Source organism: Acomys russatus, chromosome 13 (genome assembly GCF_903995435.1).
Source record: "Acomys russatus chromosome 13, mAcoRus1.1, whole genome shotgun sequence".
In the NCBI taxonomy this organism is placed as follows: domain Eukaryota; kingdom Metazoa; phylum Chordata; class Mammalia; order Rodentia; family Muridae; genus Acomys; species Acomys russatus.
Genome location: NC_067149.1, coordinates 41,114,771 through 41,136,992, shown reverse-complemented (window position 1 = coordinate 41,136,992; position 22,222 = coordinate 41,114,771). Strand labels below are relative to the sequence as shown.

Sequence of the window (22,222 nt, the reverse complement as noted above, 5' to 3'; positions counted from 1 at the left end):
GACCTGATACCCTCTTCTGGCATGCAGGGGTACATGCAGATAGAGCACTTATATACATTAAATAAATAAGATCTTTTTTAAAAAAAAAGAGAAAGCCAGCATCCACTGTGCAGATCACAGGTGTAACTCCAGTCACAGAGAATCCAATGCCTGCTTCTGGTCTCAAACACATATAATATACATGCAGGCAAAACACTGATATACAAAAAATAAAATGAAATGAAATTTAAAAATACATCTTATATATAAAAAAAAAACAGTACAATCAGTTAATCTAACCAAAATTATACTAAGCAGTGTCATAGCCCTTTCTGAGAAAATGGTCTCTTAGGTGAAGGAAGAGGGCATGTCAATGATTTTGTTGATTTACATATAAAAACACTCAAAATTCTAGGAAACACCATATTTACAAATGTAAGATATCAATCCCATTCATATCTCCCCATCCCCCAAAAACGGGATCTGGGCTTCTCACCAAGTTTTCCTTTCTTCTGGGCAGGCCTTGCAGATTTCTCCAGAAGGACCATCAAAAGTCTGAGAAGATACAGACCGCACTGAAAACTGGGTATGCTCTGGTGGAAATTTTGCAAGTAATTGAAGCTCTGGCTGTAAAAAAGCAAGAGACAAAGGAACAGACATAGCATCACAAGCAGTTAAGATGTCTTTACATGTACACAAGTTGCCCAAGTCATCTCCAAGCCGTTTATATGCGGTACAGGAGGGGATGGGAGGAATGGGGGGGGGGGGGCCCAGGCTGGGGCGCAGCAATATGGCTCAGCAGGTAGAGCCCTGCTGACAAGCCTGCTAAACCTGAGTTCAGCCCCAGGAAACTAAATGGTAGAAGGAGAAGATTAGCTCCTATAACCTGTCCTCTGCCTCACAGAAATATGTAAGTACACACAAAACATAAGTATTTAATAGCACAAACAATTCACCTCATTTTCAGGTGCTTTTAATACCTCTCCTTTTTTTTCTTTCTTTCTTTTTAAGACAAGGTTTCACATGTAGCTCTGACAGGTCTAGAACTCACTTTATAGACTAAGCTGGCCTCAAACTAGAGATCAACCTGTCTCTGTCTGCTGAGGGCAGTGATTAAAGATGTGTGCCATCATAGCTAGCACAGTAATAAGTTTCATTCAAGAATCCTTGTTTTTTGTTTTGTTTTTTGAGACAGGGTTTCTCTGTGTAGCCTTGGCTGGTCTGGACTCGCTTTGTAGACCAGGCTGGCCTCGAACTCACAGAGATCCACCTGCCTCTGCTTCCTAAGTGCTGGGATTAAAGGCATGTACTGCCACCACCCACCTTCATTAAAGAATCTTAACAGGTAAGTATCTTTTACAAAGCAAGCTGGGTAGAAAAAAAAGCTACATGGAACAAATCTTGCCTTAAGTGGGGAGGGTCACGTACACCAAGAAGCCCAAGCATTAAGATACCACATGAAACCTTGGATAATTTATTTGCTCTTTTGGGATGTTATGTGGGAGTGAGGAAGATCTCACAAAGATCAGGCTGGCCTTGAACTCACCACGACGAAGATGTGGAATAATGGGACTGGACAGTGTGGGAATGCAATTAGTACAACTAGTTGCTCCCTACATCCTCAACACTGTTAGAAGACAGAGTAGGTCCTTAGATAATCCAGAGCTGGCTAAGAGTAGAACATGGTGGCACATGCCTGTAACCACAACACAGAGGAGGCTGAGGCAGGAGAATAGTGAGTTTGAGGCCAGACTAGGATGTATAGCATGACCTTCTTAAACAAACAAACAAAACAAAACAAAATGAAGGCCTGGAGAGATAGCTGAGCAGTTAAGACCACCTGCTGTTCTTCCAGAGGACACGGACACGGACACACACACACACACAGAGACACACACACAAATAAAGTATAAAAAAATAGGGCTGGGTGGTAGTGCGTGCCATTAATTCCAGCATTCAGGAGGCAGAGGCAGGTGTATCGCTGTGAGTCTGAGGACAGACTGGTCTACATCATGAGTTCCACACCAACAGAGTTACATAATGAGAACCAGTCTCAAAAACTAATAGATAAATAATTTAAAACTCTTTAAAACATGAAAAAAAGAAAAAGGAAAAAAAAAAAAACATATGTTAAGAGAGAGTGACAGCTAGATATATTTTGTCCAACACTGAAAGAATGAATGTTTCCAAAAAAATTCTGCCGGTCTAGTTCTAGGATTTCTTGAGAACATACTGGAACATTCTGACCCACCTGACCAGCTCCTCCAAGGGCTGTTCCTTGTCTGTCTGCTTCAGCCGGCTCGAAAGGACCTCTAGGGCTGAGCGCAGGAGGCGATGGTTTGAATGGTGAGTAAATCCTTTCCTAAAGCAAAGTCAACAAAAGTGGTTCAGTTTTGTTTCAGGAGGATTAATAGGGTGCTATCTGAGGACAAAATAAATAGTAAAAAAAAAAAAAAGTAGTTTTAAAAGTTAAGATCTTCAGCCTGACTTTCAGAAGTCTACATAATCTGACCCCTATGTCGTCTCCAGCAACATCTTCCTTTTCCTTTCATACGTGTGTGTGTGTGTGTGTGTGTGTGTGTGTGTGTGTGTGTGTGTGTGTGTGTCTCGCAGGTACACACAGGTGCATTTGCATGTATTTCCTTAATAATGAATACCCTTTTTTTGTGTTTACTATAAAAAAAAACTTCCTTGATGAACTGTCAATGCAAATCTTTCATTAGACATTGCTGTTTAATTACTGAGAATATAAAAATGACTGATATCTGCCCTTGTGGAGAGTCTTACAGTCTAAAAGGGAAGAAAAATAAGCAAACAATTTTAACACAATGTGTCAAGTTTTACCAGAAGAGAACGCCAGAATGTTAGAAAGAAGGGAGCTGAGGGCTAGAGAAGGATTACCTAATAAGGGTGGAGAAACATAACTGATTTCTCTCCAGAAACTGAAGAGATTCAGTAAGAAGAGGGTACAGAGCCAGGCATGGTGGTGCATACCTGAAATCCCAGCACTCGGGGAGGCAGAGGCAGGTGGATCCCTGTGAGTTCGAGGCCATCCTGGTCTACAAAGCAAATCAAGGACAGACAAGGCTGCACAGAGAAACCCTGTCTGGGGGGAAAAATAAAGAGGGTACAGATGCAGTGGCTAAGGGTCCTACAGAAGAGTGAATGTGTTTGAAGGGCTTCAGGTGAAAGTTAAGTAGGGTGCTGAATGAATTCAGTCTACTGCAGGCTGAATGGGAGACACTGGGTAAGAGCAGAAGCCAGACAATGGGGGTGGGGGTGGGTTGGGGGGGCAGGGGGGAGCCTAAGGCCATCAGATATCATGTCTGGGAAGACTGATGTGAAGCACAGACTGAGGCAGGCTGAGTGTGAAACTAGGTTATATGATGGAAGGCTGGAAGCAGGAGATGTCTATTTAGATGATAAAATCAATAGAATTTAGGGTCACATTGTGGGAGAGAGTACGAAGGAGGAGGCAAAAGTGTAACTCCTGGGTTTTGGCACACAAGATTGATGATGGCATTTTCAAGTGAGGCAAAACTGGAGGAACAGTGATGATGTGCACCGAAGTGGATGTGATGAGTCTGAGATGCCAATGACACATGCAAGGGGGTGTTGAGTAGGCAGTTGATACAATCCTGCCTTGGCTCAGAAGAGAACATTTAGCATAACATTTAAGCTTGGGTAAATTCTCCAGAAAAACCTGTTCAAAGAGGACAGATGGGATAAGACATGACTAAGGAACAGAAATACTTAGAGGCATGCCTTTATTTCTACTTTCATCCATGCTATTCTCCAACTCTTTACCTCCCTAAAAACCAACTCCTGGGACCAGTGGGACGCTCAGCAGGTAAAGGCCCTTGCTGCCAAGCCTGACTTTGACTCCTGGATCCACGTGAAAGGAGTATACATTAGTGCACACACACATATACACACACACACACTAAAATGTAAAAACATTGTTATACTATATTTCTATCCTTCTTTTTTAAAGCTGGGGCTGGGGAGAGGGCTCAGAGGCTAGGAGCATAAACTGTTCATGCAGACAACCTGAGTTTGGTTCCCAGCACCCACATCGGGCTGTTCACAACCGCCTGGAACTGCAACTCCAGGAGAGCCAAAACCCACGTCTGGCCTTGGAGGGTATAGACACGTGTATACATAATTTTCAAGATGTAAAAAGTAAAATAAAAAGACCATTGATTCTTTAAAGGCCTTTCAAGGGTGAGGTTGTAGCTCAGTTGGCAGCGTGCTTGCCTACCATGCATGAAGTCCTAGGTTTCATCCCCAGGCCCACATGAAAGCCAGGCATGGCGGCATAGGTCTGTAAGCCTGGTATTCAGGAGGTGGGGGAAGGATGATCAGAAGTTAAAGACAAGCTTCAGCTGCAGAGCAAGTTCAAGAACTGTGGAACCCTGTTTTTAAAAGCCTCATCAAATGCCACTGCGTCCATGGGACCCCCAAATATCCCAGCTCACGCTGTGCTCACTTTTTATCACATAATCTGTAAGTCACCTAATTTGTCAAACTAATAACAATGACTCCTTAAGATTCAGTGGTTTTACAAGATTGAATGAAAAAGAAGAAAACACCACAGTAAGGGCCGTATCCCTTCCCTTCCCTCTTCTTTCAGGGAATCATAAGTGAAAGCAAGTACACTCATTCCCTCCTACCACACTTCCTACACGCACGCACCAAGCAAAGAGTGCATGAAAGACTTGCAGCAGCTTCTGGTAGCAGGAAGACATGGTGTGGTGCTCCTGAGCTTTCACTCTTGGCTTGTCATCTACACTGAGATTTTCAGTACCTAGGCACTAAAAAGAAAAGATTTTAGTCTAGTTTCTCCAGCAATTTTTCTCATTCCTCTTTTTTTTTCCTTTTCTTTTTTCTTTCTTTCTTTTTCAGTTTTTCCCAGTTAAGAAGGAACTCTTGGCAATTACTTACAGACCCACAAAGCTAAGCCTACCTGTAACGTAATTTTTCTGCCTCTGTCTTCTGGACAGTCTCGCACCATCTCTGGAGGCCATGCTCAAGCTGTGCAGCTGTGGAGTCAGCCTGCTCTCCTGCCCTGTAGCTCTCCCTCCCGCTCTTCCTCTTCCCTCCTCCCTCCTCCCAGAGCCACCTCCACACCATCCTTGCCTGCCTGTGTGTCTATGGTTTCTCGTCTTACAAGTAGGACAGTCTTCTGACCTGGAAGTAGTTGTGAATGTTCTCCAGATGGTTACACATGGGAGTTAGCAGCTGAACAACACAATGAACAATGTCCTGGACAGGTCTCTGATGAAGATGTGAGAATCCAATATTCCGGCTTCCTTTATTCTACAATAAACCTCAGAGTTATGAGGGGGAAAACTAGATACATTCCTTACAATTAATAACTATTTCAGAGTCCAAAGTTGTAATTCCAGGTAGGAGTAGATAGAAGAGGTAATTTACCTGCCTAAGATAATATTATAACAAAGGGATAGAATGATAGAACCAGAAAAAAAAAAACCCTCTTTAGTTTTAAATATCTGACAGACTGTATCTTGTATAGTTAGAACAAGGTTTCATGAAAACGTGTAGACGCATGGCCGGAGAGATGGATCAGCAGTTAATAGTACTCACTGCTCTTGAAAAGGACCCTAGTTTCTTCCCTAGTACCATAGAGTGGCTCACAACTGTCTGTACCTCTAGTTCCAGAGGGATCTATCTGACACCCTCTTCTGATCAGGCATGGTGAGATGGAGGCAAGAGGATCAGGATCTCAAGACAATTTTCAGCTACACAGTGAGCTCAAGTCCAGCCTGGGCTATATGGGAAACTGTCCCAAAATGTCAAAAATACAGACCATCATAACTAATGAGTTTGGGCAAATAACAATTAGTTATGAGCAAATAACACCCCACACATACACACTCGGTGTGAGGGACCCAGCCTGGGCCTTTCACTGTCAGGCTGCACTACAGCCTAGCCTGGGTGGGGCAAGACAGTTATGCTCTGGTATCAGGGATGCCACCATGTTATCTAGTAAACTAAACACAACTGCAGGTTCCTTACCACTAAAACCTGCCTGTTCCCAAGTCTCCTAAGCCCAGTCTCTACTAACCTTGAGAAAGCAGATTCTCTTGGCAGGAGTCAGTATATTCTCTAACTTCTGGGAAAGATCTTCCAGCAAGAAAAGCAGCTCAGCAGGCCCTAGCTGTACAACTTCTGTAGCCTGTAAGATGAAGATGACAAATAACCTCAGTCATGCCCTAAGCAGGACACTTCAGGTGGATTTCACGGACATCCCCACCACCACTACCACCACCCCCAGCCCCCATTGTGTGAAGGACTGAATTTGACTTTAAAAAAAAAAAAAAAAAAGCAACTAAGAGTGGTAGTGCACGCCTTTAATCCCAGCACTTAGGAGGCAGAGGCGCGTGGATCACTTGTGAGTTTGAGGCCAGCCTGGTCTACAAAGTCCAAGACAGCCAAGGCTACACAGAGAAACCCTGTCTTGAAAAACAAAACAAAACAAAAAAAGGAAATAGAGGGCTAGAAGGAAGGCTTGGTGCACACACCACTTGCCACACAAGCAGGAGGACTGGAGTTTAGATCCCCAGTGCCTATGCAAAAGGTGGCAAATTCTTTACCCAAAGAGTCATCCCCCCCAGGTTCCTCAGTAGCCATATTTCCTTCCACTTTTTCACAACTATTCACTGTGGTGAATCATTCTACATATAAGTACACGACAAGAGATGGAATGGGTTAAATGCCCCACCTAGACTGTTTATTCAATACACATTTTTGGAGAATCTTCTATGAGTAGATTAACGAAGAAAAACTTAAAAATTTAAAAAAGCATACACAACCAGTTCTATTCTGAAAGTGCCTACAATTTTACAACTATTAGGTAAAAATCCATGCCATTTTAAATATTTTAGTCTGAAGAAATTCTATTCTTCAGTGAAAATCCTTATCAAAAGTTACCTTCTCTGTGAAAATAGTCTCTGCTCTCAAGTTTACTAGGAAGAACACTCTTATTGACGTTCAGATATTAATAGATGCGGAGCAATCGTCTCTACCTCCTCTATTACACGTGACCAACTGAAGGCAAGCAGCAAACTGTGCTAACATACCACTGGTATGTCTAGGTTAGTTAGTCATCAACATAAAAAATGACCTCTAGGGCTGGAGAGATGGCTCAGTGGTTAAGAGCACTGCCTGTTCTTCCAAAGGTCTTGAGTTCAATTCCCAGCAACCACACGGTGGCTCACAACCATCTGTAATGCGATTTGCTGTCCTCTTCTGGCCTGCAGGCACACATGCAGATGGAGTATTGTATAAATAATAAACAGACTTAAAAAAAAAAAAAAATGACCTCTAGCTGGGCGTGGTGGCCTGTGCTTTTAATCCCAGCATTTGGGAGGCAGAGGCAGGCAGATCACTGTGAGTTCAAGGCCAGCCTGGTCTACAAAGTGAGTCCAGGACAGTCAAGGTTATACAGAGAAACCTTGTCTTGAAAAAAAGAAAGAGAAAAAAAAAAAAAATAACCTCTAAGCCAGGTGTGGTGGCGCATGCCTTTAATCCCAGCACTTGGGAGGCAGAGGCAGGCGGATCGATGTGAGTTTGTGGCTAGCCTGGTCTACAAAGCAAGTCTAGGATAGTCAAGGCTACACAGGGTTTCGAGAAACCCTGTCTCAAACAAACAAACAAACAAACAAAAAGACCTCTAGACGCTGAACAAATGTTATGAAAATGGAAAAACAGCACTGACTTCTTTAATCCCAATAGTATTCCACTTTTATAGTGCACTCAGTGCTTCTAATTAGTAAGCTGCAGCTAAGGATCATGCACCAGTACCGTGTTTTACAACCTCTGACACACTGAGAAAACCTGGGACCTGTGAATAGTCAGGGTGACAAGGATGATTGCTCACTATTGCATTCATGCTGAAGCCTCTAAAGCCAGAACCCAGCCTTCCCTTCCCTGTCTTTCCCTTTCGTCTCATCTGCCATCCCGCTGACAGAGGGCTCACACCGCTAGGCAAGTGCTCTGCCACTGAACACTATTCCCAGCTTTCAACTTCATTTTTGCTATCTGTTTGAGACAGAGTGTCTCAATGTTAGCTCTGGCATTCCTGAAATTCACTATGCAGTCCAGGCTGCTCTTGTAGTATCTGTCTGCTTCTGTCCCCCAAGTGCTAGGGTTAAAGTTGTGTGCCACAGCACCAAGCCCAACCACTTTAAATATCTGCGTTCTTCTTGAAATATGAACAGACTCGAGGAATGTTCTAAAAGGTTAAGTTCTGGGACCCCAGACTGCCACTTACTTCTGTGTGCATTTCAGTGTCTAAGATGAACTTGGTCACAAGTCCAGAATGTAGGATAGAGAAGACCTCAATGTCCAGCTCTCGGAGAAAACCGCGGTAATTCTGCAGTGACGCAGGTGACTTCCCTTCCTTCCCTGTGGACTCCTGGGGAAAGGAGGGGCAGACAAAAGAGCAACTCAAAAGAGCTAAAGTCTTAGATATTAGCCTAATTAAAAAAAATTTTTTAATCTAATTTTATTTTAAAATTGTGTGTGTGTGTGTACACACTTCTGAGTGCAGAGGCACTGTATTCCATGTAAGCTGGGGTTACAGGTGATGATGGGTTACAGGGTGGTAATGTGTTCCCAAATGTGGGTGCTAGGAACTGAAATCCTATGCTCTGGAAGAGCAGTAAGTACTCTTAACCTTTGAGTGGTCATTTCCCCTACACCTCAAACCTAACTTTAATTAACATACTAAAGCCCAATACACATTCATGTTTGGTGAAAATTTCTAATTTCCTTGCATCATCACATTCTTTTCACCAAGCTCTTTAAATATTCCCCAAGCCACAGCATCTTTGGTTTTCTACTTAAGGATGAACTATCAGGTAAATAAGAGCTGTGAGTTCAGGAAACCAGGATGATCTGGTCTCCAGTCTTAGCTCAAGTGCACACTGTCTGTCTTTGAGTAGCCTTTCACTTCCCCTCTTCAATAGCCTGATGAATTAGATATAGATATTAACATTAACAATAGCCTTGGACTTTTAGGAGATTAGAGAAGTTATACATAATAAATTAAGCAAATGCATGGTAGCTATAAAACAAATTGGCATCCATGTGTCCAGGAAACTTCTCAAATACATAACACTTACCCTGTAAATGTGACAGGAGACTACTGCTCATCAACTACCACAAACCATATTCAGCATTTCAAGTTTAAGCATTTCAAAACCATTCACAGTCTATTTAGTCATTTATTATGCCTTTTGAGGCTTTACATTTTTACTACATTTATTCTCTAGGTTTGTGTGCATGCCCACAGAACATGTGTGGAAGTCAAAGAACAATTTATGGGAATTGGTTTTCTTCTTCCACCATGTGAGTTCTGGGAATTGAATTTAGGTCATTAGGTATGACAGTAGGTGTCTTTACTGGTTGAGACATCTTGTCAACTATATTTTGTTTTTTGTTTTGTGGGGTTTTGTTTGTTTGTTTTGAGACACGATTTCTCCTATATTCCCAGCTGTCCTGGACTCACTTTGTAGGCCTCACTGGCCTCGAATTCACATTGATCCATCTGCCTCTGCCTACCAAGTGCTGGGATTAAAGGCATGTGCCACCATGCTGGGCCTTTGTTTTTAGTTTTTTGAGACAAGGTTTTGCATGTAGCTCAGCCAGCCTCAAATGTATGATCACCTTCCTGCCATAGCCTCCCAAATGCTGAGGTTATAGGCATGTACCACTTTATGCAGGTCACTAAGTTTATGATCTGGGGTATAAAGGAGAAAGGTTAAAAGAAGTATACATAAAAGAATATTGCACTGGACATGGAAGCACATGACTGCAAAACACAAAAGACACTAAGGCAGAAGGATCATGAGTTTGAGGTCAGCTTCTGCTACCTAGTGAGACTCTGTCTGAAAAACCTACGGCCAGGGTGGTGTTTTCTAATGCAGAGGATAATTAGAAAAAGTAGCCACCTGGGCAGCAGCAGAAAAGACTGCTCTACTTCAGTTTCTGTGGCTATGATAAAACACTCTGACCAACAAAGTAACTCGGGGAGGAAAGGGCTTACTCTTCCAGGTCATACTCCATCACTGAGAAAGGTCAGGGCAGAAACGAAAGCAGAAAGCCACAGAGGAACACTGGTTGCTTGTTCTCTAGCTTGCTTCCTTAAACACGCCAAGCCCACCTGCCTAGGGATGGTGCCACCCATAGTGGACTTATCCCCTGCCTCCTCCCTACCCCCAGGCAGTCAATCATCAATCAAGACAATCCCTCACAGACAGAACCACAGGCCAGTCTGACCTGAGCAATCTGTCAATTGAGGCTGCCTCTGCTCAAGGGACTGTGCATGGCTTCTAGTCAGAAGCAACAAGGAAAAACTTAGAGAACAGGTCACTCTGAGGCCCAGGGGACTTCCTTTGCCTCTCTTCCCTTTTCTTCTCTTCAGAGCACACAAAGAACAAGGCCGGCCGTATTCTCACTGAGCAATCACAGACTTTTGCCACATATTCTAATACCTTGTCTACCTGGCTTCTACCAGATGGCACTGGGTCACACTCTGAAGTGTCCTCTGTTACAAGTGTGTCAGTGGACGATGCTTTGCTGCTATCAGCTTTTTGTTTCTTTCCTCCTAGGTTAGAAAGAGAAATGACTCAGTAATCCACAAGCACATCTTGCCAAATAGAACCACTCAAGAAAGGAGGAGGAAATTTTATGAATCAAGCTACACAACATTACACACCTTCTAAGGAAAAGTTTGATGGCAGGATCTTACCAATTCCTTATAAGCACCACTCACTAACCAATTGTGGCACTGGCACTCTGATCTTCTCAAATATGAATGCCACAATACACATAACATGTGAGGTTAGTTCAGTGTGGCTCAGATACGCACAAGAAAGGAATATACTCACGCATCTTTGCTTTGTTTCTGTTTTTTGCTGAAGGAGCAGAACTGCTCCAAGGTATCACATCTAAAGTATCCAAGTCAACATTTGCAAAAGGTGGAGCATAGTCTGGGATGACTGAAACAGAACAGGAGCAATGAACACCAACCACAGCGATCCAAGTACCCAAAGACCTAGAAACAGGCTTCCAAAATCACCACCGCAGCAACGAATGCCTGTAACATGCAACTACCCCAGTCGTTCATGTGGTTTGGGCACAGCAAAATGGAGAGCTTAGAGGAGTGTGATTAATTAAAAACAGAACAACAACAGCAAAAAAATCATTTTCAATTGCAACATAAAATATCCAACCAAACAAAAAGATACTAAAAATAAATCACTTGAAAATCCAAAGATTTTAGCATTTGGTCACATATTGTTTTATTTTACATTACATCATTTAAGATGAGGGCCTGAGGAAGGGATTTTATTCTCCCTATAAAACTAATCTGGCATTTTGTCTTTGTTTTTGTGACTGTCTGTCTGCCTCCCTAGGACAGGATCTCACTGTGTAGCCCTGGCTAGTATGAGCTCATAGAGACCCACCTGCTCTGCCTCCAGGGAGTTGAGATGAAAACTGTGTAAAACTCCACTCAGCTCTAAGCTAGTACTACAATCTCTTTTATTAATGTGTATGACCATTTTGCCTGCATGTGTATCTGTGCTCCACATGCAGGCCTGGTACCCTCAGAGAACAGAAAATGATGCTGAATGCTGTGGAAATGGAGTCAGACAGTTGTGAGCCTCTTGAGCCCTATAAGCTAGCATTTTACAACAACCAGTCACCTTAATAGCTAGTTGCTGCTGGTTCATGACTACATTTAAGAAGCAAAAGTCACCTGACCTTGGAGGAAGAGACTCATAGATCTCTGTGAGTTAGAGGCCAGTCAGTGCTACGTAGAGACATTCTGTCTCAAAAAAACCAAATAAATGAATAAATCTTAAAAATAAATAAATAAATAAAGGTACGCTGCTCATCTCCTCAGCACTGACAACAGAGGGTTGGGGCATGGCACTTCTGACCTGCCAAGTACTTCTCTAGGATTTCCTGAAGCTCCACAAGGTCCTTTAGCCGATTAAGCAGCTTGCCCTTCATCTCAGGAGATGCTTGTTGGCAGAAGGCATTCACAACCTACAAAGCACAAATTCTATTCACACATGGACACTAACCTCATTCATTTTACTTCCTCAGGGATGAAAGATTCTTTGACTATACTAAATATATTTTTTAGTATTAAGCTTGGTATGGTGTTTATGTCTATAATCTCAGTAGCTGGGACACTGAGACAGGAGCATCATCATGAATTTGAGGCCAGTCTGGTCTCCATAGAAATATGCTGGCCAGTCAGTGAGACTGTCTCAAACCAGCAAACATCCAGTGAAGAAGATTTATCTATATATAAAATTGTATATCATAAATGTGCTAGTCTCATAGACCAGACTGGTTCTGAACTCAGTATGTAGTTGAGGATGACTTCAAACCCCGCGATCTTCCTGTTTTAACTTCCCAGCACTGGAGCTGGAGACAGGCAGGAGTCACTGCACCCAGTTACGTGGTGCTAGGGATGGAAGCCAGAACTTCATGCTTTAGTATATAACGGACAGTTCACAGCTGTCTGTGCTAGCATTCTCTGTAAAATAAAAGTTACAGATGAATAAAAATTATAATAAATATATGTAAATGAAATGGCAAGAAGCAATAACAAGGAAGTCTGCAAGAGGTCTGAGATGTGCCTCTGTTAGTAGAAAGGAGATTATTTCTTCCTGGAACACTTGAGGTTTTTTTTTGTTTTTGTTTGTCATTTTGTTTGTTTAGTTTTGGTCTTTTGAGACAGGGTTTCTCTGTGTAGCACTGGCTGTCCTGGAACTTGCTCTGTAGACCAGGCTGGCATCAAACTCACAGAGACCCACCTGCCTCTGTTGGGATTTAAGGCATGTGCCATCACCACCCAGCCTCGAGCACTTGTTTAGAAAATATTTAAACGTTGATCTAAATTCAGAAAGACAAGGTTTAGGAGAAAAATCTGAATTAATGAAGAAAAACTTATTCTTAAAAAGATTTTCGAGCTGGGCGTGGTGGCGCACGCCTTTAATCCCAGCACTCAGGAGGCAGAGGCAGGCGGATCGCTGTGAGTTCGAGGCCAGCCTGGTCTACAAAGTGAGTCCAGGATGGCCAAAGCTACACAGAGAAACCCTGTCTCGAAAAACCAAAAAAAAAAAAAAAAAAAGATTTTCAAATTCCTATTTGTGTGTGCACTTGTGCGTGTGCAGAGTCTCCCCATGGCAAGAACCAAACAATGGTCCAGAAGAGCAGCAAAGCCACCTTGGCTCAAGAGCTACCTCTCCAGGCCCATACATTTTCAAGGATAAAGTGACAGCAAAACCCTCCTTTCTACAATCCCGTTTGGAAATTATGACTCACTGATGGAGTTAATACAGTCTGTAATGTAGCAGTGCTCTCCCTCTGACAAAATGCAAGAAATTTGATTTTTAATCCTACTTGTACTTACTTGTTATGCAAATTAAGTGGAATATCAGACATGCACTACAGCAAACCAAGTCTGATTCTGCTATTTATTTCCCATGGTGCTTTGGTGGGGCTGTAACCTTTCTAAGCTTTTATTTCTTTATCTGTAAAGTGGGAGTTGTTCTATAAATGTAAAGCAGAATGCAACCAAAAGGTAGAGAGGCAGCAATGAAACCCTGTCATTACCAATGTCCTCGAACACATTCGGAAGGAAGGAAACGATATCTATTCCCCCCTGAGGCCAAAAAAGTGAGCAGAGGCCTGCAGCAAGAGAGCAGGCTGTCCCGCACAGAAGAGGCCACTGTGTGGAGAAGTGGCAGTGCAGTGGCCTGAAAAGGCAGCTACGCACTGAGAGTCCCAGGTCCTCTGACTGGGGACATTATGAGATACAGATGATCAGCAGTGGCAGGGGACATCTCCCAGAGAAGCCTAGGCATTGGCGGCTCAGGGGATTGTTAGGGCTTTTGTGGGAGCCAGGAAAATAGTTTCTTTTGAGAGAGACTAGATAGTGAGTAGGACGCTGCGGCAACCCTGCTCACCTCTCTGAACCAGTTGAAAGTCAGCAGTGTGAGGGAGCACATGAGGGAGCGCTCCTTAGCAGACATGGACTCCAGCTTCTCTCCAGGTTCCAAGTCAGGGAGGAACAGAGGGCAATCTGAGAATGAACAAACGCCACACCTCCCTTAGCTCAAGGCAGAACAACATGGGGCCTGGCCCCCACAGCTACCTACTTGCCCCTTAAGCTCCTATTTGAGGGTCAAGCTTTGTTTTGTCACAAAAATCCTTCCATTTTAGTGTCAAAAGAATATATCCACAGGGGTGGTGGCACACGCCTTTAATCCTAGCACTCTGGCGGCAGAGGCAGGCGGATCTCTGTAAGTTCAAGGCCGGCCTGGTCTACAAAGCAAGCACAGGACAGCCAAGGCTACACAGAGAAACCCTGTCTTGAAAAACCAAAAACCGACCAAACAAACAAACAAACACAAGGCAAGTCTTTGGGTTTTAGAGCCAGGCGTAGTTATGCACGCCTTTAATCCTAGCACTCGGGAGGCAGAGGCAGGGGGATCGCTGTGAGTTCAAGGCCAGCCTAGTCTACATAGCAACTCCAGGACAACCAAGGATACATAGAGAAACCCTGTCTCGAAAAAAAAACAAACACAAACCTAAGAAAACAAAAGTAAAATTTAAAGGTCGGGTGCTGGTGGTGCACACCTTTAATCCCAACACTTGGGAGGCAGAGGCAGGCTGATCTCTGTGAGTTCAAGGCTATCCTGGTCTACGGAGCAAGTTCTAAGACAGCTAGAGCTGTTACACAGAGAAACTCTGTCTCAAAAAACCAAAACCAACCAACCAAACAACAACAAAAAACCACACACACACACACAGAAAAGAATACATCCACACTCTTTCTTTCAGTTTTTCAAGACAGGGTTTCTCTGTGTAGCCTTGGCTGTCCTAGACTCCATTTGTAGACCAGGCTGGCCTCGAACTCAGAGTTCCACCTGTGTTTGCCTCCCTGAGTGCTAGGTTAACAGGCATGTACCGCGCCCAGCAACATCCACACTCTTTACCCTATCTTGGCACCTATAGAAGCCTGCTGGAAACAGGACTTCTAAGAGGCAAATATGTCTGAAAGGCTATGGTGCAAGGCCATTTTTGCTGGCTGTAACGGGTCTCTGGAACCAAAGAGAGCACACGGCTCTTCATAAGACTGAAGGTGTTTATGCCCAAGATAAACTGATTCCTACTATGTTTGTGAGTATATAAAGCAAAAAAACAATACACTGACTCCTGGAGGCAAACCAAACAAAACCACAATAATTTTGGGAAAGGAAACTTGGGCCCAGGCAACAGTGGCATGGTTCATGCCAAATTCCTATTCAGTCTTCCTGCAAAGGCCATTGGTCACAAAATTTGTGCCATGATGCTGTGACCCCCCCAGATTTAAACAATAAAAAGTAAATACATGCAAATAGGAAAAGAGGGGAAAAGGCTATATTCATCATGCAGCATACAGGAACAATTTCAAAGGGAATGCCTCACTCCACAGACGCGCATTTGACTAAAATTCCATTACTGCTGCAACTCTCATCTTAGATTAGAAAATTCCACCTCACATATGTCAGGTACAGGCCTGGCCCTTGCCTACTTTTACCAAAAGACCACAAAGGAAGGATCTGAGAGCTGCAATCCGTACCTAAGAGACCATCAATCTCATCCAAGTTTCCATCGTGTTGTCTTGCCACACAAAGTCTCAGCAGACGGAAATGGGAAGCCAGGCACACGGAAGACATTGATCTGGGAAAAAAAGCCCACCTTAGGAACCACACATGGTACCACAGTCATATTAACCCAAATCTACAGGAGCTTACTTTAGTAATGAAAGTAACTCAAGGACTGCTCAGCAAACAACGACCTAAAGCACAAGAAGGCCAAGAGTGTATGCAGAAGGAGGAAGCAGGGAGTAAGAGAGGCAGAGGCAGCCAAAATGTTCATAAAAGAAAGCAAAGGGCAAGGACAGCAAGTAGGCTAGTGTAGTGTGCGCCGACTCTCGTGGCAATCCCAGGGACCAAGAAGAGGACTCAGACTGCATCCCCGATAGTATCTCTAGATACAACCTTTCCTGGGAAAAACCACTTTGATGCAAGGACCCCACACATTAAAAGAACTATGAAATGGGGCTGGAGAGATGGCTCAGAAGCTGAGTGCTTACTGCTCCTGCAGAGAACCCAGGTCCAGTTTCCACAACTTACATGGTAGCTCATAACCACCTATAACTCTAGTTCCAGAGGAACCAACACATTCTTCTAGGTACACACACACATTAAATAAATAAACAAATTTCATTCATTACTATTCAGAGTATTTTGTTAAACAATAGAATCCCCCATGAACATTCAAAATACCAATGGATGGAAAGCAACTAACTTTTGGCTTGATTCTTGGGAAGTCACCTGACTGACATCTTTTGCAAATTCCTGAAAGTACAGTGGCAGGAGGTTGATGACAATGCCATCTTGAGTGCTGTATTCTTCCAGTCCATAGAGTGCTTTCACAGGAAATGGAAAGTCACTGTGAAGAAAACCCAAAATCTGATGTTCCAACTGGGAGGAAAACAAGGCTATGTGGGAAATCACTACAACAAACCAACTTCAAACAAAAACAATTAGAGGAAGAAGCCGTAAACAGAGAGAACAAGTGATGTTGGGGACATTTTAAGCAATTCAACAGCAGGGTACAGGGTGTTAGGGCTGGGGGTGAGCTATAGCGGGCAGAGATGACCTGAGGACAAAAGCAGTGGTGAAGTTTCTGTCAGCTACTGGACGGACACAAGTTCCTCACCAGCAGCCAACCCAGAATGTAAGCAGCACTCACCCTTCTGGAACAGCACAGAAGTCCACCACAAAGGCATCTTGGAAATCATTAAAGATGGTCTGCCCAACCCAATCCTTCCGGGTGCAAACAAGAACGGTGTAGTGAGAGGTATATTTGATATATATATGTATGTATATATCCCTAAGTAAACTGCCATTAACTTTCTAAAGCTCAGGCTCCTCATTTTGAAAAAAGCAGTCATAACAGAGACCTCCAGTACTGTGAAGAAAAACAATAAAGCACAAAAAGCGTCTCACTCGGGGCCTGGTAGAGAATAGGGCTGCCACACAATGGTGCCCTCACCGACAACCTTCTTGCTCCTTTACTCTTGCCATCGCTATTCTGCAGAGGAGCCGTAGCACAGCACAGAGACTGGGTGAGGTGGAGCAGCCTTCCCAGTGAATGCAAGGGCTCACAGGATGGTCTATTTTTACATTGCAACAGAGAGAAACACTTAACGTGTCCAAAGAAGCTCTGATGCTTTACTGCTTTAAGAAAAGACACTTGGAGCCGGGTGTGGAGAAGCATGCCTGTAATCCCAGTACTTGGGAAAGCAGAGGCAGGCAGATCTCTGTGAGTTTGAAGCCATTCTGGTCTACAAGTGAGTCTAGGACAGCCAAGGCTACACAGAGAAACCATGTCTCAGAAAAAAAAGAAAAAAGAAAATAAAAGACACTTGGAATGGGGAATTAGCAGCTCACACCAGTCGTCTCAAAACTGGGGACAAAGAGGCAGGAGGACTGCAGCTAGTTCAAGGACAGACAGCCTTACCTTTATAAACATTCTAGTCAGCTACGGCTACACAGTGAGGCTCTGTCTCAAGAACTGGCTCTCACCCGCCACCCCAAAAAGAAGACATTGTTCTTACCAAGGTTTTTGGAGCCAACTTTCTTCCTTGGATCAGGTTGGCAAATTCATCATAATAAAGAGAAGAGGCCCACGGAGAGTGCTCAGTGCAAGAATGAACCAGTTGCAGCAAAGAAGTCACCTGGAGCGAATGGAGAGAAAGAGCTGTGACACTTGGGCTGCCAACCCTAACTAGATTTGTCTTTGCACTCAGCGAGGCATCCCTGCGCCTCTTCTCTAGTCTGTCTCTTTCCAGTACATCTCACATCCAAAACAAACCCAGAGCTGGAATGGCAGACGTCAGCATGGGCACGGAGAAGAGACACAGGTAAAATGAAGAACAGGCCTGTGTCCTAGGATAAGCTTCTGCAGAGTTACCAAGACAGTGTGGGCATTGTGTCTCATGCCTGTAATCCTAGCACTGAGGAGGCAGAGACAGGAAGATCCCAACAGGTTCCAGGCCAGCCTGGCCTACATAGTTAGTGCCAGACATGGGACTATATAGCATGACTTTATCTTTAAATATATATAAATAGTTACTTGAAGAATTTTTAAAACAAGATACACAAAATATTCCAGTCACATATGTAGCTCAGTGGTAGTGTTTGCTTAACATATACTGTGGGACTGTGCGGGATAAGGTTGAAGTCTGACTTCTCCAGACAGCTATTTCATGCTAGGCCTATGAAGGCAGACTCCCTTTTCTCAGCAGGGTTCCTACTCCACCTGATCTGGTAACCCCAGACTTTGTAAGGTCCTCAAGGAAGATTACAGGCCTAACTTTTTCCTGATAAAAATTTTATGTATTTATGTATGTATGTATTTATTTATTATGTATACAGTGCCCTGTCTGCATGTATACCTGCAGGCCAGAAGAGGGCATCAGATCACATTATAGATGGTTATGAGCCACCATGTGGTTGCTGGGAATTGAACTCAGGACCTCTGGAAGAGCAGTCAGTGCTCTTAACCTCTGAGCCATCTCTCTAGACTGATAAGAAACTTCTTCAACAAGCACAAGGAATTCCTGGAAGTTTGTACCCTATGCTGAGGAGATCCTAGCCTCCAGCAAATGTCCTTTAATTGTACCTACAAGTCATCCCCTCACACATAGGATAATTAAGTACTGTTTTCTCCTTCTTGTGATAGGCCCCATGTTACTGCCTGTAAATGAGGTAGTGTACCACCACATGTAGATTAAGTATCCTAGCAGCCATAGCCCCAGTGAATCAGACACGGTCACCTTCAAAACCTCTCCCACTGCCCAAGGTATATAAATAAAGGCTGGCTGGCTTGCTGCAGGGGCTCTTGCTTGCCATTCCTCCATCACTATCATCTGAGACTCCATTTATGGGGGTATGGGGTGGACTGCCACTGAATGCCTGGGGCTTGACTGCCAATTAAGGCAGTTAAGGCAGAGCTGCCTTGGCAACTGGCTACTCCACCACTGATAGCTGAGTGAGTGCTGACCCCCAGAGAGACTGGGAACCTGGTCTAGCACCCAGGCCTCACCCCAAAGTGTCCTAGCTGCCCCTGAGTGAAAAACAGGCCCATGGGACCTTTGATCCCAGGGTCTGTCTTGTCATCTACAAACAGGGCCTGGACCAGCCCGCAGGACGTGAGACCAAGGACATCTCCCACCCACCTGCAACCCCTGCCAGACGCTGAACGACAATCCAGCAAACCCTGAGCACTGGCAAACGCAAGCTAACTATGTCTTAGACACTTACCTGTGTACACAGCTCACTGCTCACCTCAGCTCTCCTCTGGGATGCATTAGACGGTACACTTCTAGGGACAAGGAATTATAGTTTCACTTTTGTAATATTTTATAGTAATTGGCAGCAAGTTTAAGAGTCCTGCCTTTTTTCAGACAGGAATAGAGATAAACTTTCATGAGGGTATGGAGGAATACCTACTTTGTTCATATAAAGTATACATTACAGTGAAGCATGACTACCCCCTTTGTTGAGATATGATCACACTATTGCCATGCTTATGTCAAACTCCTGTGTGCGGTGACCATTCTGCTCCAGCACCTCGGAAGACTGAGGATTCTGCAAACTAGTAAGACCAACTGATGAGTTTTTTGTTTTGTTTTGATTTTTTGAGACAGGGCTTCCCTGTGTAGCCTCGGCTGTCCTGGACTCACTTTGTGGACCAGCCTGGCCTCAAACTCACAGTGATCGGCCTGCCTCTGCCTCCCGAGTGCTGGGATTAAAGGCGTGTACCATCACACCTGGCTGATGTGTATTTTTAAGGGCACTAAATTAGTAATGATGTCTTTTTTGGGGGAGACAGTGGTCTGACCGTGTTGCCCAAGCCAGCCTCCTTCCATGTGCTTAGCTAAAGAAAACATTTCTTCAGTATGTAGAATATTGTGGGCATTGTCCTGGCCTCTGAATACTCACAATAATTTTATAAAGTAAATACTATTAGCATTTCACAGTAGTGAAACTAAACTACAAAGATGGAGTAACTCACCCAAGGCCCTTAGCTAATAATGAAGACAGAACTGGACTCCAGACAAGCAGTATGGATCAGCGAAGAAACCCTCTTTTGTTTTTGTTTTTGTTTCTTTGTTTTGCTTTGGTTGTTTTTGTTTTTGTTTTGTTTTTTGAGATAGGGTTTCTCTGTATAGCCTGGGCTATCCTGGAATTGCTTTCTAGACCAGGATGGCCTTGAACTCATAGAGATCCACCTGTCTCTGCCTCCCTGAGTTCTAGGATTACCAGCAAACAGCAGCCTCTTCATATTTTTTCCCCTTCCCCTCCCCTTCTTCTAGCTATTATGCTGAATCTAAGGAAGTCTCCTGAGCTCTTAGAACTTCCAAACAAATCCTTTTCAACTGAATTGTCCTCAGTTTACAATGATTGCTCGTGGAGCCCCAGCTCTGATACTTTTTCAGATGCTATAATTGAGGCATCTAAGAGCAAGAGAAGAATCCACAAAGTAGTTGTATTTCTACCAAACACAAAGCTCAAGACAGGATTAATGCAGTAACAGAGAGCCTAGGTCAGAAACAGATTGCAAAAACTTTAATTTCAGGAGGACCAAAGTAACAAGATTTCTGTGGAAATCTGTAGAAAGATTTCCAGTACTATACCTCTAGGCAACACTATGATTAATAACTATGGTGTAACTCTAGAAAAATTATACAGGGGATATACAGTCAAGATTAGAAAAGAATGGGCTGGAGAAATGGCCCAGCAGGAAGAGTGTGTGTTGCTCCTGCAGAGGACCTGAGTTCACTTCCCAGCACCTTCACCAGGCGGCTCACAGCCACCAGGAACTACAGCTCCAGAGGATCTGACACCTCTGGCCTCCACAGACACCTGCACTCATGTGCATATAACAGCCTACAAAAACCTAATTAAAAATAACAAGTCTTAAAAAATATTAGAGGACAACATGGAAAAGAAGCAAGACATGTTTACTTCCTCTCACAGTTTTGATGTCTCTATTAAAACAATGGTTGCAAAAATCAAGTGTATAAGGCAGCACCTTGACTAGCTGATATCAAGACACAGAAACCAGGCTCTGAACCAGTACCTGTCTTCTGCCATGACGCCGGCCATGGTGACTGCACCGATGATCCCGATGAGCTTGTACTTGAACACAGTACTAGAGAGCTGCTTTCGTACCACTAGGTGCATGTCATCCTGCAATGTGATAAGGACAGAGAAAGAAGATGCTACAGTGACATAGCAAAGAACAAATGACTGCTGGAGCTAAATCCCATTCTCTGAGTTGTTTTAAAAATCGAGGCCAACTATACAAAGCTCTAGAAGGAGGCACACATTTAATATCAGCTGTTGATACTGCCATGGCAGCTACTCTGGGACACGAGAATTATTGTGGCATTGTTGTGCAGCTAAACTAATGGCATACAATAAGCTATTTTTAAATACTGATTATGTGTGTGCGGGGGGGGGGGGGGGGGGGGGGGGTCGCCTCGTGTGCAGGGCAGAGGCACAGAGGTCCAAGGACAATTTTTAGGAGCAGGTGCTCTCTCATTTGAACACGAGGAAGGGTGTGCTATCAAACTCAGGTTTCCACACCTGACAGCAAGTTACCCACTACACAGTCTTGGCAGACCATAATACATCATTTAGAAATAAATTTAACCAAAGAAGCAAAAGATTTACATGTTAAAAATCTATAAAATATTGCTAGCTGGATATGGAGCATAATTCTACAAACAATTTGAGGCCCGTCTCAGTTACATACAGAAAAATACTGCTGAAAGAAATAAAGGAACTAAACAATGAGAAGATGTCCTATGTTCTTAGGGTGGATAATTAAATATTGAAAGATGACAACATTGTTCAGGGATTTAATGGAATCCTCATCAAAGTTCCAGCATTTTTTTTTTCCAGAAATGGAAATATCTTACTTTCCTTAAAAAAAAAAAAAAAAAAAAAAAAAAAAAAAAGGTAAAAAAAAAAAAAAAAGATTTATTTATTATGTATACAGAGCTCTGCCTGAACGTACACTTGCAGGCCATGCAGACAGCATTATATCACATTATAGATGGCTGTGAGCC

The 22,222-nt window shown here is 43.5% G+C and overlaps 1 protein-coding gene across 1 annotated transcript in view; it reads right to left on the bottom strand.

Annotated features, from left to right (window-relative positions):
• The window catches only part of Fancd2 (FA complementation group D2), a 63,575-nt gene that overhangs the window by 16,280 nt on the left and 25,073 nt on the right, over positions 1 to 22,222 (bottom strand). Inside the window, exons 18-33 of the mRNA XM_051155089.1 lie at positions 21,229 to 21,338; positions 19,407 to 19,467; positions 17,699 to 17,818; positions 16,831 to 16,904; positions 16,384 to 16,527; positions 15,653 to 15,753; positions 13,995 to 14,110; positions 11,952 to 12,060; positions 10,896 to 11,006; positions 10,500 to 10,612; positions 8,276 to 8,419; positions 6,068 to 6,178; positions 5,170 to 5,298; positions 4,675 to 4,793; positions 2,231 to 2,341; positions 476 to 606 (exon numbers count right to left, since the gene is read on the bottom strand). Coding sequence (XP_051011046.1) covers positions 476 to 606; positions 2,231 to 2,341; positions 4,675 to 4,793; positions 5,170 to 5,298; positions 6,068 to 6,178; positions 8,276 to 8,419; positions 10,500 to 10,612; positions 10,896 to 11,006; positions 11,952 to 12,060; positions 13,995 to 14,110; positions 15,653 to 15,753; positions 16,384 to 16,527; positions 16,831 to 16,904; positions 17,699 to 17,818; positions 19,407 to 19,467; positions 21,229 to 21,338 — 1,804 coding nt within the window. The remainder of the gene's footprint in view (positions 1 to 475; positions 607 to 2,230; positions 2,342 to 4,674; positions 4,794 to 5,169; positions 5,299 to 6,067; positions 6,179 to 8,275; positions 8,420 to 10,499; positions 10,613 to 10,895; positions 11,007 to 11,951; positions 12,061 to 13,994; positions 14,111 to 15,652; positions 15,754 to 16,383; positions 16,528 to 16,830; positions 16,905 to 17,698; positions 17,819 to 19,406; positions 19,468 to 21,228; positions 21,339 to 22,222) is intronic.